This window comes from Poecilia formosa, unplaced genomic scaffold (assembly GCF_000485575.1).
Source record: "Poecilia formosa unplaced genomic scaffold, Poecilia_formosa-5.1.2 Scaffold190, whole genome shotgun sequence".
NCBI lineage: Eukaryota > Metazoa > Chordata > Actinopteri > Cyprinodontiformes > Poeciliidae > Poecilia > Poecilia formosa.
In genome coordinates, this window is record NW_006800129.1 from 114534 (window position 1) to 129936 (window position 15403).

The 15403-nt window shown below is 37.2% G+C and overlaps 2 protein-coding genes across 3 annotated transcripts; both read left to right on the forward strand.

Annotated features, from left to right (window-relative positions):
* The first annotated feature begins 99 nt into the window (after positions 1-99).
* LOC103147780 (bone morphogenetic protein 7-like) lies at positions 100-6350 on the forward strand. Its single transcript, XM_007566284.2, has 4 exons — positions 100-893; positions 3686-3762; positions 4145-4255; positions 4458-6350. Exons 1-4 carry the CDS (start codon positions 647-649, stop codon positions 4605-4607), a joined length of 585 nt encoding a protein of 194 aa, XP_007566346.1. The 5' UTR covers positions 100-646; the 3' UTR covers positions 4608-6350.
* A 1083-nt stretch (positions 6351-7433) lies between these two features.
* Positions 7434-15389, forward strand: irf10 (interferon regulatory factor 10). Of its 2 annotated transcripts, XM_007566288.2 has the most exons (9): positions 7434-7523; positions 7957-8254; positions 8939-9134; positions 9281-9354; positions 9766-9814; positions 13575-13679; positions 13781-14167; positions 14272-14390; positions 15186-15389. In XM_007566288.2, the coding sequence occupies exons 2-9, from the start codon at positions 8087-8089 to the stop codon at positions 15291-15293; spliced, it is 1206 nt and encodes a 401-aa protein (XP_007566350.1). In that variant the 5' UTR covers positions 7434-7523; positions 7957-8086; the 3' UTR covers positions 15294-15389. The 2 variants fall into 2 exon arrangements, with proteins under 2 accessions (XP_007566350.1, XP_007566348.1); XM_007566286.2 differs by lacking the exon at positions 7434-7523 and having other exon boundaries at positions 7817-8254.
* The last annotated feature ends 14 nt before the right edge of the window (positions 15390-15403 follow it).

Sequence of the window (15403 nt, forward strand, 5' to 3'; positions counted from 1 at the left end):
ATCTTTCCATGATTTTTTTATGTTAATCCAAAGAGTTATTTTTTTCAGTGCAGAGGAGATATATCAGACTGTGCCTTTCATCTGTCATCACCTCATCATTCATCAGCGTCATCATCGGTCATACCCTCAGCATCATTAGCAGGCATGCGGAAAAATACCCCGTGTTATCTTAGGAGGCATTAGTTATCTGGAGGCACAAATGTTTTGCCTCCACACAACTTTCCCAACAAACAGCATTCAGTGCAAGACAATGTACAAAACGATATCTTCGCTGGGGATGACAGGATGTTACATGTTAGATGAGGAAAACAGACACGATACTGCTTTCAGGTTGTGCAAAGGGTGGGCTGGGCACGTCGGATTCATCTGCGCGTGATTGTAGGTTAGACTGTGTAGGAAGCTTTATAGGGGAGCGTGTACAAACAAGTGCATACGACCTTCTGTCGCCAGCAGGGACTGGAGAGAAGGCAGAGAAGGGATGAGGGTGGAAAAAAAAAGGGAGAGGAATTCACAAAAAGAGAATCTCGCTTGTAAAACCATCCAAAGTAGTTTCACTGAGGAAAGGATCACAGAGGAGATAAGCTACAAGCACAGCAGTTACTTGATTTTAGAAGCTTAAACGTTAAACTTTCCCAAATAAGATGATATGTCGACACATGTAGCACTGTTGTACTTTGTCGCCCAAACAGGAGAGAGTATCAATCCTCGTGTGGCCGGGCTAATTGGTCGCACCGGACCTCAGAGCAAACAGCCCTTCATGGTGGCCTTCTTCAAAGCAACCGAAGTGCACCTGCGAAGCATCCGCTCAGCTTCCGGAGGGGGCAAACAACGCAACCCTAACCGGTCCAAAGGGGCAAGGAGCCAAGAGGCTCTCAGAGTGACCAATGTTGCAGGTAAACACAGAAAGTGTGTGCTCATTATGTAGACTATCATGCAAATTCATGGACTGAAATATGCATGTCCATTACAGTGGTTTGGAAAAAAATATTGTTACAATTTGAAGTTTTTGGCATTTTGGTTCCTTACAACAACCGTTTGTTTATTTTACATAAAGTAACTCATAGCTAATGGAAGAAAAATATATATTTTTCACATGTAAATTAGTATTTACCCTCTATAATAACTACCCTTTGCTGCATTTACATCTACAATTCTTTTAAGGTATGTCTGCCAGTTTTCTACAATTAAGGACTACAGTTTTTTTTTTTTTTTTTTGCTTCTTCTTATATTTCAAGCTAAACATAACTGAATGGAGAATATATGTGAACATCCATTTTCAAGTCTTAACCCTAATACTTAAGTTGGTTTTGGTTTGAACACTGACTGGACATTTTAAACACTGAAACACCTATTTTTTTGAAGCCACCTTATTTTTCCTGTCGCTAGCTCCGTCCTCCATCCCATCAACAAAGTTTCTTGTGCCTGCCAAAGAGGATCATACCCACAGTATGATGCTCTCCAAAAACTAGTTTTCCTGTGTGTTTGTGTGTTCAGGGTGATGTTCAGTGTTAGTTTTAAACCACACTTACTGTTTTGCTTGCATGTCTAATCTGACCAACCTCTTCCACACATTTGCTGTGTTCCCTTCACACGCATAGCGTTTTGTATGTGGGCCAAAGGCTGGTAGCGCACTTCTCATGTTTCTCATATTGGGCTCATGGTTGGTTCTTGCTCAGTTAGTAGCCATACTCTTTCCATTTTCAGATGATGGAACAAAGAGTGCTTATTGATATGTTCAAAGCTCAAAATGTTTTTTTCTGCTCTGTTTCAGGGTCTAAATAATCCTGTTTGTTCGCTAATGTTCTACATTAAACTTCAATTGTTTTTTTTGTTTTTTTTGTTTTTTTTTCTGAACACCTCTGATTATGAAAGGAGCTGGTTCCATTGTATTACAGTCATCAGAGTTGAAGGGGAACAGTAAAAAAAAATCCCTTTTGTGTGGATGTGTTTATGTAAAACCAATCCAAGCCTTAAGAAACTTCCTTCCACTTCACATTTATGCACTACTAGTTGTCACACACACACAAAAAAAAAAAATCCCGATGCAACACAGAGCTGTCTGTGATTATAACATGGGATTAAGAACGTTTCAAGGGGTGAGAATGCTTCCGCAAGGCACCGTATGGATCTGTTCCCACTGAAGGAACAAAGTAAAGGGCACTTATTTAATAGTTTCCTGGTTCTGCGTGTGTACTCACAGCATACAGACTCACAACATTTTCAAAAAGGACACTGAAAGGTTTCAGCATTTGAGACACATTAAAGACCTTTGTTTTGAGGGTGTGAGTGTGCTGTGTTTATGTGAAGTCCTGAAACATTAGACTGTAAGGCTTCAAATAGTGCTCTGCTGTCTTTGTTTATTTACTCGAGCATTACAGAGCGGTTGGGGCCAAGTTTCCCGCTTGGAGGTAAGGCAGCACAGGCTTTTATGGTGGAACACATCTGCAGTGCGCTGTGGGGCAACCAGGCCCTGGACACATGGGCCAAATGGGTCTGTTTGGAACTTTGGATACCAGTGGTCTTTAGCGGGATGATGAGAACCAGTCGCTCATAATCATTTCCAACATGAGCCCCTTTCAAGAGCTAATGCACCACAGAACCTCACCGGTCACCAGAAGAGGAGAATGATACTTATGGATAGAAAACAGGCTCTTCTTTTTTCTGTGTTGTTAAAAAAAAAAAAAAAAAGGAATGCTAAAACCAGTGAAGAAAGGAGCGAAAATGAAAAGTCTTCCGTTGTAAATCTGGCTGAGATCTGTTGTGTGCACATCTGTTTCATCTAATGGAAACTCGAAGCCCAGCAGACTGACCTCCAAGCATGGTGGCCCATTTATTTAAACTAGTTAAATGATGATACTAAAATGATGCAACATATTGAGGTCATTTCCCAGCTATTGGCTTGAACAGGTATATTTTTAAGCACTTGCTACATTTACAGAGCCTTGTAAAGGTTTTCATACCCTTTCAACTGTTTTGCATTTTGTCAAGTTGCAACCACCAACTGAAGGAAAATAATACATGGTTTCCAAAAGTAAAAAAAAAAAAAAAAAACTTAAAAATGTTGCTGATGTTTTTCTTAAAATCTGGTGAACAAACTGCAACCGATTGCTTCCAGAAGTCACTTAACCAGCAAACAGAGTCCATCTCTGTGGAGGTTAATTTCAGGATAGAGCCAGTAATTCTGTGAAAGCCTCAAAAGTTTTATAGAGGACAATAAACATGTAAACCAAGGAACACAACAGACAGGCTAGGGATAAAGCTCTGGAGGAGTTAAAAATAGGAATAAATAAATTAACACGTGGCATTACCTGAACAGTTTTGTTTAAGGATATCTTTCATTAAATCTGCTATTTTGCAAAAAAGAATTGGAAGAATTTTCAGTCTGTTAATATTCAGTACCTACAGTTCAGCAAGTACGTGTATTCAGGTGGCTGAACAGAAAAAATGCATGCCCCACTTTTACTTTTACATTTTGACAACCTTGTGCAATTTTTATTCCAATTCAAACTAAGCTCTTTTTGAGTTGGACTATTAGATCAAATCTCAGCTGTTGTTGATAGTCATGTGATAAATGTTGAAAACCTTCCAGGGGGCTTGAAGAAGTTTGTGGTGGACTATAGATCTGTACTTTTATACTGAACGCACTAATGTGTATTCTCTGCTTTTGTCTTTGTTATGTCCCTAGAAAACAGCAGCACTGATCAGAAGCAGGCGTGCAAGAAGCATGAGCTCTACGTCAGTTTCCGTGACTTAGGATGGCAGGTATAAAAACAATACTCGCCAAGATTACTTGGAACTGTAGAAATTGGCACAAAGTCCAGCATTTTACTGGCCTAAAATATGAAAATGTGACTAGATTAAAACATTTTTTTTTTGTTTCTTTCTGGAAACATGAGGAACTCAGACAGTGAGCAAACTCGCATCTGGGGTTTAATCTTAGCCTTTCTTTTTTGGGGCAGCTTTGTGAAGTCATTTTTGTTACTTTTTTTTTAAGTTAACAATGTTATGTTATGTTTGCATATCCCCATGTAGGGATAGAAATTAAAATTGTCTCACAAGTTCTCTGAGTCAGTTTTCAAAGCTTAACAAAAAGGACAAGAAAACCCATAAGTCTGTCTGGACTTCTTCTGTCATTTTCTCTTAGGACTGGATCATTGCTCCTGAAGGATATGCTGCATATTACTGTGAGGGAGAGTGTGCCTTCCCGCTGAACTCCTACATGAACGCCACAAACCACGCCATTGTACAAACACTTGTGAGTAGCTGTAAAACCAAGGAAGAAAACGCAACAGACATGTGCTGCCTTAGATCTCTCATCACTTATTTGGCCGTGGAAGGTTTGGGACACAAACATTGCAGGCTCAGATTTTCTGGGGCATTAATCATGAAAAGCTGAGATTTGTGTGTAAGAAATGTTGTCATAACTGGCCTCCTCCTCCTCTTCCTCTCCCTTCTAGGTTCATTTTGTTAATCCTGAGTCGGTTCCTAAGCCTTGCTGTGCGCCAACACAGCTCCATGCCATTTCTGTGCTCTACTTTGACGACAGCTCCAATGTGATCCTGAAGAAGTACCGCAACATGGTCGTCAGAGCTTGTGGCTGTCACTGAACCACCAGCATCTTCACAGGGACGCACACATACGCACATGATGAGAGGAGAATCGACAGGGCGCTCGTTTAAAATGCTGCAGGATTGGAAAGCAGCTTGTGCATTTCGTGTAGACACACTTTTGTAAGGCCAAACATGAATTTCACTCTATTTAAAGGGGCAATTCAACTCCAAGTCTGTTTAAAATAAAAATAAACATGTAGTTCCTGGCTTTGCTGTCATTTTAAGCGGCAAATGAGAAAGACCATAAGTACCATAAGTTCATAAAATGGAGCAAATATTTACAAAACAAATCCAACTTAAAAATTGAGTATGAGCTCGTGGAAGATGTTCATTCAGCTACTCACTTTTTATAAATAAACTAAACAAATATGAAATTACGACCACTGTTTAAATAACAGATAAATAGATATTCTTTGTTCTTTACTGATTTTTACTGATGAAAATCAATATTATTTATCAATTAAACTTTTTGTTAAGAAATTTGCAGATCTCTTCTTTAGCTCTTTCTTTAGCTGTTTTAATCTGAAACAGTTAAAGGCAGTATATTTGTCTGCTGTAACACTCTACAGTCCTCTTCCGTATTCTGTTATATGCTGTACGCAACCCGCTCTACCAACATAGAAATGTTTCAATTTAAAAACCCATTTGTACTCAGTTTATTTTCACTGCCACAGGATAAAGTCTTAACAAGCCGCAGAGAGGAAGCAGCAAACTAATGTCCTCCTTTGTGATTCTCCAAACAAGATACAATATAGACAACAGAAGAGAGGGACAGAGAACAAGTCCACTTGTGTGCTTTCCTTTCATGCCTTCACAATTTATTTGTTTTTTTGTCTTTGCTTTCTCCCAAGATGCTACAACTTGCTAAGGTCTGCAAGGACTTGATGCTGCAGGATCATATTTGAATATGTGGAGATACTTCTTTTAGACTTGTATAATTTTTGTCAAATTTTTTGACAATGCCATGAGTTGTAAAACTTTATCTTAAAAGTAATTAATCAAATTATTTTACCTAACTTTTTCATATGATCAGCTTTCTATTTTATTTATATCTGTGATCTTTCTTTGTTTTGTTTTTTTTCCTTTTTATTTTTGTTCTTATAGCTGAAAGAACATTCTCAAAAACCATGAGCTCCATTTATAAGTTTGAGGCTAACAAGAAAAAAAAAATTACTTACTTTATTTGAAAGTGAACATTTCCTTGTATGATTTCTTCCCATAAATGCACATCGACAAACACAATCATGTTTGTGCTTTCTACTGTGTGTACAAGACACATAAAGCATAGACTGTACTGTATAATTGTTCATTCACAGTCAACCATGTGTTATCTTAACAATTATGATAACCATTGTAGTTTATTATGTTTACTATATATATGAATATGTGGCTGATAGAGGAAGATAGAGGACTTTGTATTCCCTCAATGTACAATATTGTGTAAATATTATGTTTTTTTTTTTTTTTTCCAAAAAACAAGAAACAAAAAGCAAGTGTATTTATTTCCTGCATTGCAATTTGGATTTGTTTATTTTATTCTCCTGTATAAAATGCTGTATTATTTTTGGACATAAGCATTGCCTCATTTATTAGGAACATTTTTAGAAATACAAATAGCTGTTTCAAGCATCTTGTTCTGTGTGCTCAATGTTTTCAGGTTTGTACTTCTCTGCTGTAATACAATCTGTTGTATTTAAAAATAAACACCTATTTATTGAGAGCAGGCTAAGCTCTTCCAAAGTGGGCTCCAATTTTTCAACTATGTTTTACTGCTGAACTGTCACAATAAAATTGGACAAAGGCAGCAAAACTGATTCTTGACATATTGTTTCATGTGACAAAAATAAAGGGCAAATACCTTGACCCTGGGAGAAACCAGCTCCTTATTCTACGCTATTTACTTTGCACAGAAACATGACATTGTTCATAACTTTCCCTTTCAGTTTGTTGATTTGCCCAGTAGATATTCTACAGGAGAAATCCAAGTGAATGGGAGAAAGCCCTGTTAAGCGAGATTTAAATCGAGCAGAACTGCATATGGCCAGGCTAATGTGCCATATAACTTCCACAAATTCCTGAAATTGTAACTTCTCAAAGTCTCATTCATTTTCAAAGATGTGCTTCAAAGTTGCTAAAATTACTCATGAAACACAGACTTCAAGTATTAGTGTAAGGCTCGTAAGAAGTAAGAAGGGGACGCAAAGTCTTCAGCTCCAGTATTTGAGTTCAGAATATAGAGATCTAGATAGTGATTTGGCCATCAGGTTGGATGAAGCTTTTAACAAACCTATCTGTGCAAAGAAACAAAGTAAAAATGGCTAAAATAACAAGCAAACATATTTAATATAATATAATGTTGTTGTTGTTTTTTTCTTAAATAGTCACTTAAATGTTTTTGTTTCCCCATTCCAGTAGTCAATTTGAACTTTAGCAAGTCGTCTTCACAGTGTCCTGTTCCCTAAATGCAAATGTGATTGGCTGAATCGACGCCTGTGTTTACAGGCAGTAAAACAGGTGTGCCGATAGGACGGTTGGATATAAAGTTTCTGCGCAATAGTTTACTACTACGTAAAAACGACACAGCTCTATGCCGCCATCTGCTGGTGGAAAGTGTTCAGTGTGTTTGTCATCTAAATGAAACTTGCGGTTTCTTTTCTTTCATTGTTTTTTTTGTCAGTCCCATCTTACGCCTACAACGAGCTGAAATGAAAACTTAAAAGAAAGGTCGCATCCCCTTTATGTAGGAAAGGTGGAGGAGCGTCTGACAGAAAATGAAAAAAAAAAACAAGTTTGACCACCTACATACTTTCATTTTCACAGGAACGTTTCGTTATGAGTGGCTGCGTGCATGTGTGTGCTTGCTTAACTGTGTGTGAGGTTTTCTTATGTTCTCCTCTAGGCACTAATTAATAGGTGGGTCTCCTTTTCTGTATTAGCATATGTAATTATTACACCTTTCATATACGTTTTCCCTTTCCTGCTTTTGGGATAAGTTTTTTATTTATTTATTTTTTTCTAAAGTCAGTTTAATTATTGTAATGAAAGCAGACATCTACGGCATATCTGATACACATTTTCACTTAATTTTAGTTTTTGCTTATCTTTTCAACAGTATTCCATCAGATACTCAAGGTTACCTTACTTGGAAATGATTAAATGTTCTAAAGAGCAAAGTGTGGAAACCGAAAGCATAAAAATAGCTTCAAAGCTTTCGCTTTCGCTTGTGGGAGCGCTCCGAAGTTTAGTTGCGACTTCTCCATTTAACTTTCCGATGAACTCAGTAGGTGTAAAACTGAGCAGCTTCATTGGCTGACTTCTTATTGGACCTTTATTTTCTGTTTGCCAGAAGGAGAGCTCGAGTGGCGTGATAGACCAAACAATACAGGCATCTTATGTTTGTAAAAGTGGTGTAAACCTATCCGAAGCCGTCCTGAACCGTGCACTGTTGTTCTTGTGACACGCAACATGTGCTGAAGATGGATGGAGCCAAGTTGCACCTGAAAGAGTGGCTGGTAGCTCAGGTAGAGAGTGGGAAATATGAAGGCCTGTGCTGGGAGGATGAGGGCAAGACCATGTTCAGGATCCCCTGGAAGCACGCAGCCAAGAAGGACTACAAGCAGACGGAGGATGCGGCTCTCTTTAAGGTCAACACTTTTTATGTTTCACTTTCCCAAAAGTCTTCAGTTTCTTAGCCAGATTATTTCACTGTGCTCTGAAATGGGGACAAAACATTGCTTTCCCTCCGAATGGTAAGCGAAGGAAATCCAAACTGAGTTCANGACGTTTCGGCACCTTTCCAAAACCTTGAATTTGGTGAAATGTGACAAATTATGGTGTTACGAAGATTAACCTAACATAAATAAATGGTGGGAGTTTCTGATTTTCATTTATTGAACAAATCTGGAAAAATAAGACAGGAATATTTTTTTTTATTATTGTTTGAGCTGTTGATCCATAATCAGAGCTAATTAGGGAGAAATTGTCTTATTCTGATCTCTGACTGAGTGGTTGGTGCGTCTAGTATCTGCACATCTAGATCTCCTCCTTGAAAATCCTGCTTTGAATTATGATGTGACCTGTTCAAATATGTATTGTGTTGTTGTTTTCTAGGAACGAGGTGGAAATGTTTATATATTCAAAAATGAAATGAAAATAGGTTTTATATGTTTTTGATGTTTTTTAGTCTGATTATTTAGGATTCGAATATATTATGGATTGATATTATTCAAGCTAATATGATGAGAAAAAAAAAAGTTCTCTACTTCTCATTGTATTACACAGTACGTTTTTTTTGGGATAGTTTTCTGAGTCAGTATCCTTTTGCGCAGGCCTGGGCCGTGTATAAAGGCAAATACAAGGAAGGCAGGGATCGAGCTGATCCCACAATGTGGAAAACCCGACTCCGTTGTGCACTTAACAAGAGCACCGACTTCCAGGAAGTTCCTGAACGCAACCAGTTGGACATCACTGAACCGTACAAGGTCTACCGAATTGAACAGGATGTCTGCTTGTCAAAGCCGGGAGGTAAAAAAAACAAAACAACAACAACAACAAAAAAAATCTAATAATTAGCTTTGGTCAAACTGACATTGTCTTTTCTGTTTTGTTTTCTGAATTCAAACTGTTGTGTCTGGGCTTACTTGTGCTCACTACTATCCTCTCTCTCACAGCACATCCTCAGACAAAATATGTCTTCAAGCAGGTGAAATTATCTCCAAGAAGCCCTGGTTATCCGGAAAATCAGGTAAGATGAGAAATACACTCATACAGACAACGAGACAGCAATTATAAAATGTGTCTCGAGGCACAATGAATACTTTTGGTTGGCGTGGACGGTTTGAGTGGTTTGGTTGGTTGGGGTGGCAGGGAAAAACTCACTTCACATCAAGGTCACTTCTGACAGCTGATGAATAATTTGGAGTTTCACAAAGGGATTTATGAATATATGACGAGTCAATTTAAGATCAGTGATAGTAAAAAGAGGTAGATATAATCAGCTTCTTAATTTAACAGTAGTACTGAACTTGAACTGCAAATCTTCCTTCTGAAAACATGTCTTTAGGCTAGGTAGGGGAAAATCTTGATGATCAAGTCTTTCTGCTCCAATCTTTATTAGATGCTTCCTTAACTTTGGTATCTGTTTTTCTCACTTCAGTGTCAAAAGGAAGAGCTTCAAGCTCACAAAGAAGAAAAACCTTGTGCTGGTAAGAGTTACAAACACAAATATGCTAGAAATTCCTCTTGGCCGTAATGCACATCTGCAAATGCCACTAAATGAATATCACTGAAAAGTTCAATTGTTTCAGTAACTAAATTCAAAAAGTGCTACTCATTGATTAATTGTCAGTATTTGTTTCCTCTAGTTTGAATTATTATGGATCATAGTCGATGAAAACTCAAAATTCAATTTCTCTGAAAATTAGAATAACACATAAATGAACTTTTCTAAGACATTTTGAATTGACTGAGATTAAGAGACCACTGCATTGAACCCCACTGGAAAAACCTCCTGGTCATTCCACCAAAAATTGATTTCTGAACTCTTCCTGAGTTGAAACATTACAATTGTTGTTTCTAAATGAATATGAACTTGTTTTCTTTGCAATATTTGAAAGCACTGCATCGTTTTTGTTATTTTGACCATTTCTCATTTTCTGCAAATAAATACTACATTTTTGATTGGAATTGGAAATGTTCTCAGTAGTTCACAGAATAAAGGAACAATGTTCATTTTACTCAAACAAATACCTATAAGAAATAAAATCAGAGAAACCGATAAATTTAAGTGGTCTCTTAATTTTTTGCAGACGTGTATATTTCCGTCATCTATCCACCAGCAACACAGACTTTACCAACTAAATAATACATACCAGTTTTAATAAAAAGTTTTTTTCTGGCCTTTTTTACATACAAAACATGCCTGGATCAGTAACTTTAAAGCGTCATAGCTTCACCAAACACATACTTTTCCTATAAAATGTGTAGGATGATCATAGATGAATGTAGATTAAGTTTTTGGAAGTAATTTAGGATTTGATCTGCTGAGATGATTTTGTGAAAAATGTTCTCTGATGTGTAATTTATTTATTTTTAATTTAGTTTTTAGTTTTGTTTATATAAAACTTATATTCAAGGTATGAATTTTGAATTTTAAGGCATGTTGATGTTTTTATGACATCAACCAGACTTGTTCTCCTTTCTGAAACTCCCTTAGTCTAAAAGGATATCACAAGTGGGTGTTTGTGCACAAATGTCTTTGGGGAGACGTTCTTGGTCTTTCTCTTGCATTCTTAAGTTAAAACAACTGAATGACTCTAATGCAATATTATAAGTTAGGTTTCACTTCTGGTTTTGATTCTGATAGGTTCTGTTATTGTGCAACATGCGCTGGTTTTCAAATGTCAGGCAATTCACTCTGAAAGCAGATACACATGTTTGAAAGGCGATATGACACATGCTAGATAATGAGGTAAAGGATTTTTCTACCCTGTTTTATTGGCAGCAAAGTCTAACTTTTAGAGAGTGGGATTATGGTCACATAACAAGCACAACAATAGCTGGAAGCATATCTGCTAGTTAATTGTTGGTTAGTTGTAAAGGCTTGTCTGTTAGCACTGATTATGCGAAAAGACAAATTACCTTTACGGTGGCGCCATAACTTTTTTACATTTTGTCTCGCTATCGCCACAAATCTGAATCTGTTTTATGTGATAAACTAACACAAAGTGTAGCATAGTGGTAGGCAAAAGGATATTTTATCCAAATAAATTGGAATAGTGAGATGTTCATTTGTATTCAGCTGCCTGTGTCAACATTTCTTTTGGAACTAGCAAGTCTTTCGGGATGTCTTTAACAGCTTCGGGCATCTCAGAAACAATTGTTTATTTTCTTTGCAAATAACTGAAGTCTGTGAAAAAATTTTGTAGATATCAAATGTTTGCAGCCTCTGAAAGATTTTTTTTTCCCCAAACTGTGTTATATTTCAGCTGTAAAAAGAGCTTTGCGTGTAGGCCAAATCTTTTGAGTTAGGTTTCCTTCTTCCACAGATTTGGTGTGTTCCCTATGTGACTTGTAGCAAACTTCAAATGAGAGATGTTAAAGTCCAGACTAATGGGTGTTCTAAGCTCTTCCAGAGTTAACATGGACATCTTGAGTGCTTCTTTGATTAATGCTCTCTTTATCCAATTAAGATAGACAGTCATGTCTTGGTAAGATGGCAAGTGCCTTCGCAGAACAGCTGTATCTAAGCTACAATCTAATATTACACAGATGCAATCCATTTACTAACTCTGTGACTTTTGAAGGGAATTGTTTGCAGTGGCTGGTTTTTATTTAAGGGTAGGATAGTAAAGCGGTGTGAATACAAAATAGATACTTATAAGGTTACAAAATGTAAAAAAAAGAAGTATAAGTGATATGAATAAAATTGCAGTGTACATGTGTCACATTTCTTTTCAGAAAGATGTTTTGATGTTTTCCTGTAGAGGTTGAGATTACCAATAAATGTCAGGTTGTATTGTTCCATCAACAATGTCAAGGCATCTGGCTTAGATGCAGATACTTTTGCTAAATAACTCTAATAACACTCTACTGCACAGGATTAATAAGGTTGGACTGGAAAGCAGTGTTTTTCTTTCTGCAAAAAAAATGAAAGCCTGACATTTAAACCAGTTGGATTTTTTAGATCTATTTATTCACATGACCTTACACTGAGACAGTATTCTAAATTTGCCCATGTTATTTCCAACAAACTATATATAATCAGCAATATTCTTTCTGACTTGTGTCTTTGTTAACTTATGTGTTTTTTTTTGTTTTGTTTTGTTTTTTTGTTTTGTTTTTTTTAGTGATCTGACATTCTAAGTATGCCATTACCTCGTGTTTGGGAGAGAATCAGTTGGGCCTGAGATCAGGACCTTGTTTTATAGAGTAACACATTATAAAATGCTGATTAATTTCTGTTTGGACAAAGTGTGGAGGCATTCTGCCTGTGGTTTCTCACTGTAGTTTTATACGAGCAATACCTCAATAAAATCGATGGGTGTTGCTCCTTTAGTTGTCACACCATGACTCTTCACGTAGTCTGCAACTAAAAACACTTCCTAATTATTCTAAACACTTTGTTCACCCATCTGAGCAGCAGAATGCAGCGAGTTGGTGAGAAGTAGCTTTATGTTATAGTCCATGCTCAACACAGGTCTCTCTGGATCTTTTTAAAACTTTAATATACTTTAATACCTGTAGCTGACCACATTCAACTTTGTCCTGATCAGAGCTGATTCTGCAATGGTTTTAGGTTAAATGGGCAATAACATGTATTTGAGTGATTTTAATCTGCTCTTTTCCACCTGGTCATATTTTTGATGATATATTTTAAGGAATGTTTAAAAATCTTAAGGTTACAGTACTTTCTATAACTAATTCAGCTCAAACATTGGTGTTCTGTGCTTCTCCTCCCCCAACATTATTCCAACATATTTTCATTTCATATCTACAGAAAACCCTGTTGTATTTGCTGGACATTTTCTGTTCAGATTTGTTTTAACAGTACACTTGCTTAACAACTGTTTGTTAATTTATTTTTCTTGGTAGTTTTGAAATATTTCTTTAAAAATTATAGAGCAATAAAATAATGTAAACTTACCCATATTAAAAATGGTAAAAAGATTGCCAATGTTTTTAAATAGTCGTTTGTCAAAGTGCCCTCTACCTTCTCATCCCAGACGAATTAATACATGACGGGTGGCCAACAACTGTACGCCACAAAAATACAAATAACCAGCAACTAATATATGCTCTTGCTGTTTGGTATATTGACAAAATAGTAATCATCTTGCTTTAAACTCAACTGAATATCATTTTCAACAACACATGGATGTGTGAATTTGCAAAAAATGAAAACATCAGCAATTGCTCTCCAAACTTGCCGATTTGAGTATGTCCTCATTGTGTTTTATTCTTCAGATGACCTGATGAGGGAGCACATGTACTGTGAGATAACAGAGAAAAAGAATCTAATTCAGGTTCCTGATCCAGTAAATTTCTGCAGTCCCATCCTCAATATAACCGGTAAGAAAATCAGAATTATTCAAATAGATATCAAGACGTTAGCACGTATGTACTTTCACACTGATCTTGATCGGCGTTAACTGCATTTTTTTTTTGCACAGACTTTCGCATGGAGGTGAGACTGTTGTACCAAGGCCAGACAGTGACGAAAGTGATCACGGAGAGCCTAGACGGATGCTTCATCCTCCAGGGTCACGTTCCTTTGGGAAATGAACAGATCTACGGACCCTGCTCTGCCCAGCAGCTTTCTTTCCCCTCCCCAGGCTCTGCAGCTCTTCCAGATTGCCTGGCAGAAGCGATGAATCGCCTTCTTTGTCACCTGGAAAGGGGTGTGCTATTGTGGGTGGCACCAGACGGGGTGTTTATCAAGCGCTTCTGCCAGGGCAGGGTGTACTGGAGTGGTCCGTTGGCCCAGCATGCTGACAGGCCAAACAAACTGGAACGTGAAAAAACCTGCAAACTGATGGACGTACCCTCGTTCCTAAATGGTATTACACAAGATGCATACAATTTAAAATTCTAAACTGAATGTTTCTAATTAAAAAAAAAAACATTTCTTCTTAAATCACCAATATGAATATATAATTTACAGCACTCCAGAACAGTTTACAGGGAAAGGGGCCTACACCTTCACACGAGATCGAGCTCTGCTTTGGGGAAGAGTATCCAGATCCGAACGTACCTAAAACCAGGAAGCTCATAATGGCACATGTGAGTTGGAAAGGGACATAAAAAGCTTGCTGTTGCATACTTTGCGATAAACCCTTTTTTTATTAGGACACTGTCAGATTGTCTCTTGTATAAAGAAGTTTGTCCACATAGATTGATGAATGTGCTTAGCGGGTGTACCTGCGAATTCACGGTCTTTCTAAAACTCTCTACAAGTATATCTTAATTTTTGTACAGCCTCTTCAAATTTCTTCACTCCACTGCCAGAAATGTTGCAGCTGATCACTGGTGGTTTATGAAGAAATAATGTTCTTTCTACTTCCAGATATTTGACCAAATGTCCACTGGTGGTTTAGAAATATAAATGTAACTAGTTTCATTAGGGCATTTAAAAGGTAACGTTCCAAAGGTCTGCTCCTATCAGTAATGACGTCATCTTTCTCAGTGGACATTACTTAACACTAAATCAAATATTATTACATGTCAGGAAGGAGGATTACTGTCTGTCAGCCATTTTAGTGACTTTCTCAGCATTTATTGCGTCTTACTTTCAAGTTCTTTTCACCATTATTGTATGTGATTCTACTGCATTATGTGTAACCTATAGGAATTGTTTTGCTTTTAAGAAATATATTTCCAATGAAAAAATGTTAACAATGACAATTTTGATTTTACACACAAACTCGGATTAATTGAGCAGGACTTTTCTAAAGCTGGATTTCGCACATGAAGATCAGAATCTTGGCTGTGTGAGAGGCGCGTGAGAGTGATATTTTTGGCCAGTAGATGTCCTTACAGACACAGTAATGGACTGTTTCTCTGTTTCCTCTTGGCCAGGTGCTTCCCTTGTTTGCTGTGGAACTGTTACAGAGATTCAGCTTGGGACAAACTGAGGAGAAACATCAAAATCTCACCTCCAACGCAAAAGGAAAGAAGATAGACTGAGAAATATACCATGTGCCCGAGTTGATATGGACAATACACAAGTGAACTTGACTTCCGTACGCATAATCACCATAAAGGATAGACATACATTATCATCAGTATATATATTT